Below are 463 nucleotides of genomic sequence, written 5' to 3' on the forward strand. Positions count from 1 at the left end.
CACAAAGGATCGATCGCTACTCGCGACGTCTAATGCAATATAGTGAGTAATGCGTGGTTGGGTCATGAAACGCTTCCGGAGGACCACGCGGCCTCGTCTCTCACGCTCCAGGGGGTAAAACAAACAAACAAAAAAAACCGCTTCGCGCAGCCGGCAGCCCCAGGCTGACTGGAGGGAGGGCTGGAGCTTCCTCGCCGCCGATTGGCTCCCTGGAGCCGCCGCCTCCGGTGATTGGCCACTGCCGCGAGGGACGCCGGGACGGCACGCGGCGAGGCCTCACATTCAAGGCGGCGACGATGGAGGCCGCGGTATCCTCTTGCGGGCGTTTGGAGAGTAAGGGCCAGGTCTGGGGAGCCGCCGAGAACCTGTGCAGCCGGTGTGGAAGAAGGTCGTCCGGAGCTCCGGGTGAGGGGCTGGGGGTCAGCCCACGGCCCGCCGGCTGGCGGGGAAGCCGAGGGACAGG

General features: G+C 65.7%; 1 protein-coding gene across 1 annotated transcript in view; it reads left to right on the forward strand.

The window, feature by feature from the left end:
• Positions 1-296: 296 nt before the first annotated feature.
• RNF17 (ring finger protein 17) overlaps positions 297-463 on the forward strand; it is a 110,123-nt gene continuing 109,956 nt past the window's right edge. The window contains exon 1 of the mRNA XM_007466345.1: positions 297-405. Coding sequence (XP_007466407.1) covers positions 297-405 — 109 coding nt within the window. The remainder of the gene's footprint in view (positions 406-463) is intronic.

Source organism: Lipotes vexillifer, unplaced genomic scaffold (genome assembly GCF_000442215.2).
Source record: "Lipotes vexillifer unplaced genomic scaffold, Lipotes_vexillifer_v1.1 scaffold2648, whole genome shotgun sequence".
NCBI classification, from domain to species: domain Eukaryota; kingdom Metazoa; phylum Chordata; class Mammalia; order Artiodactyla; family Lipotidae; genus Lipotes; species Lipotes vexillifer.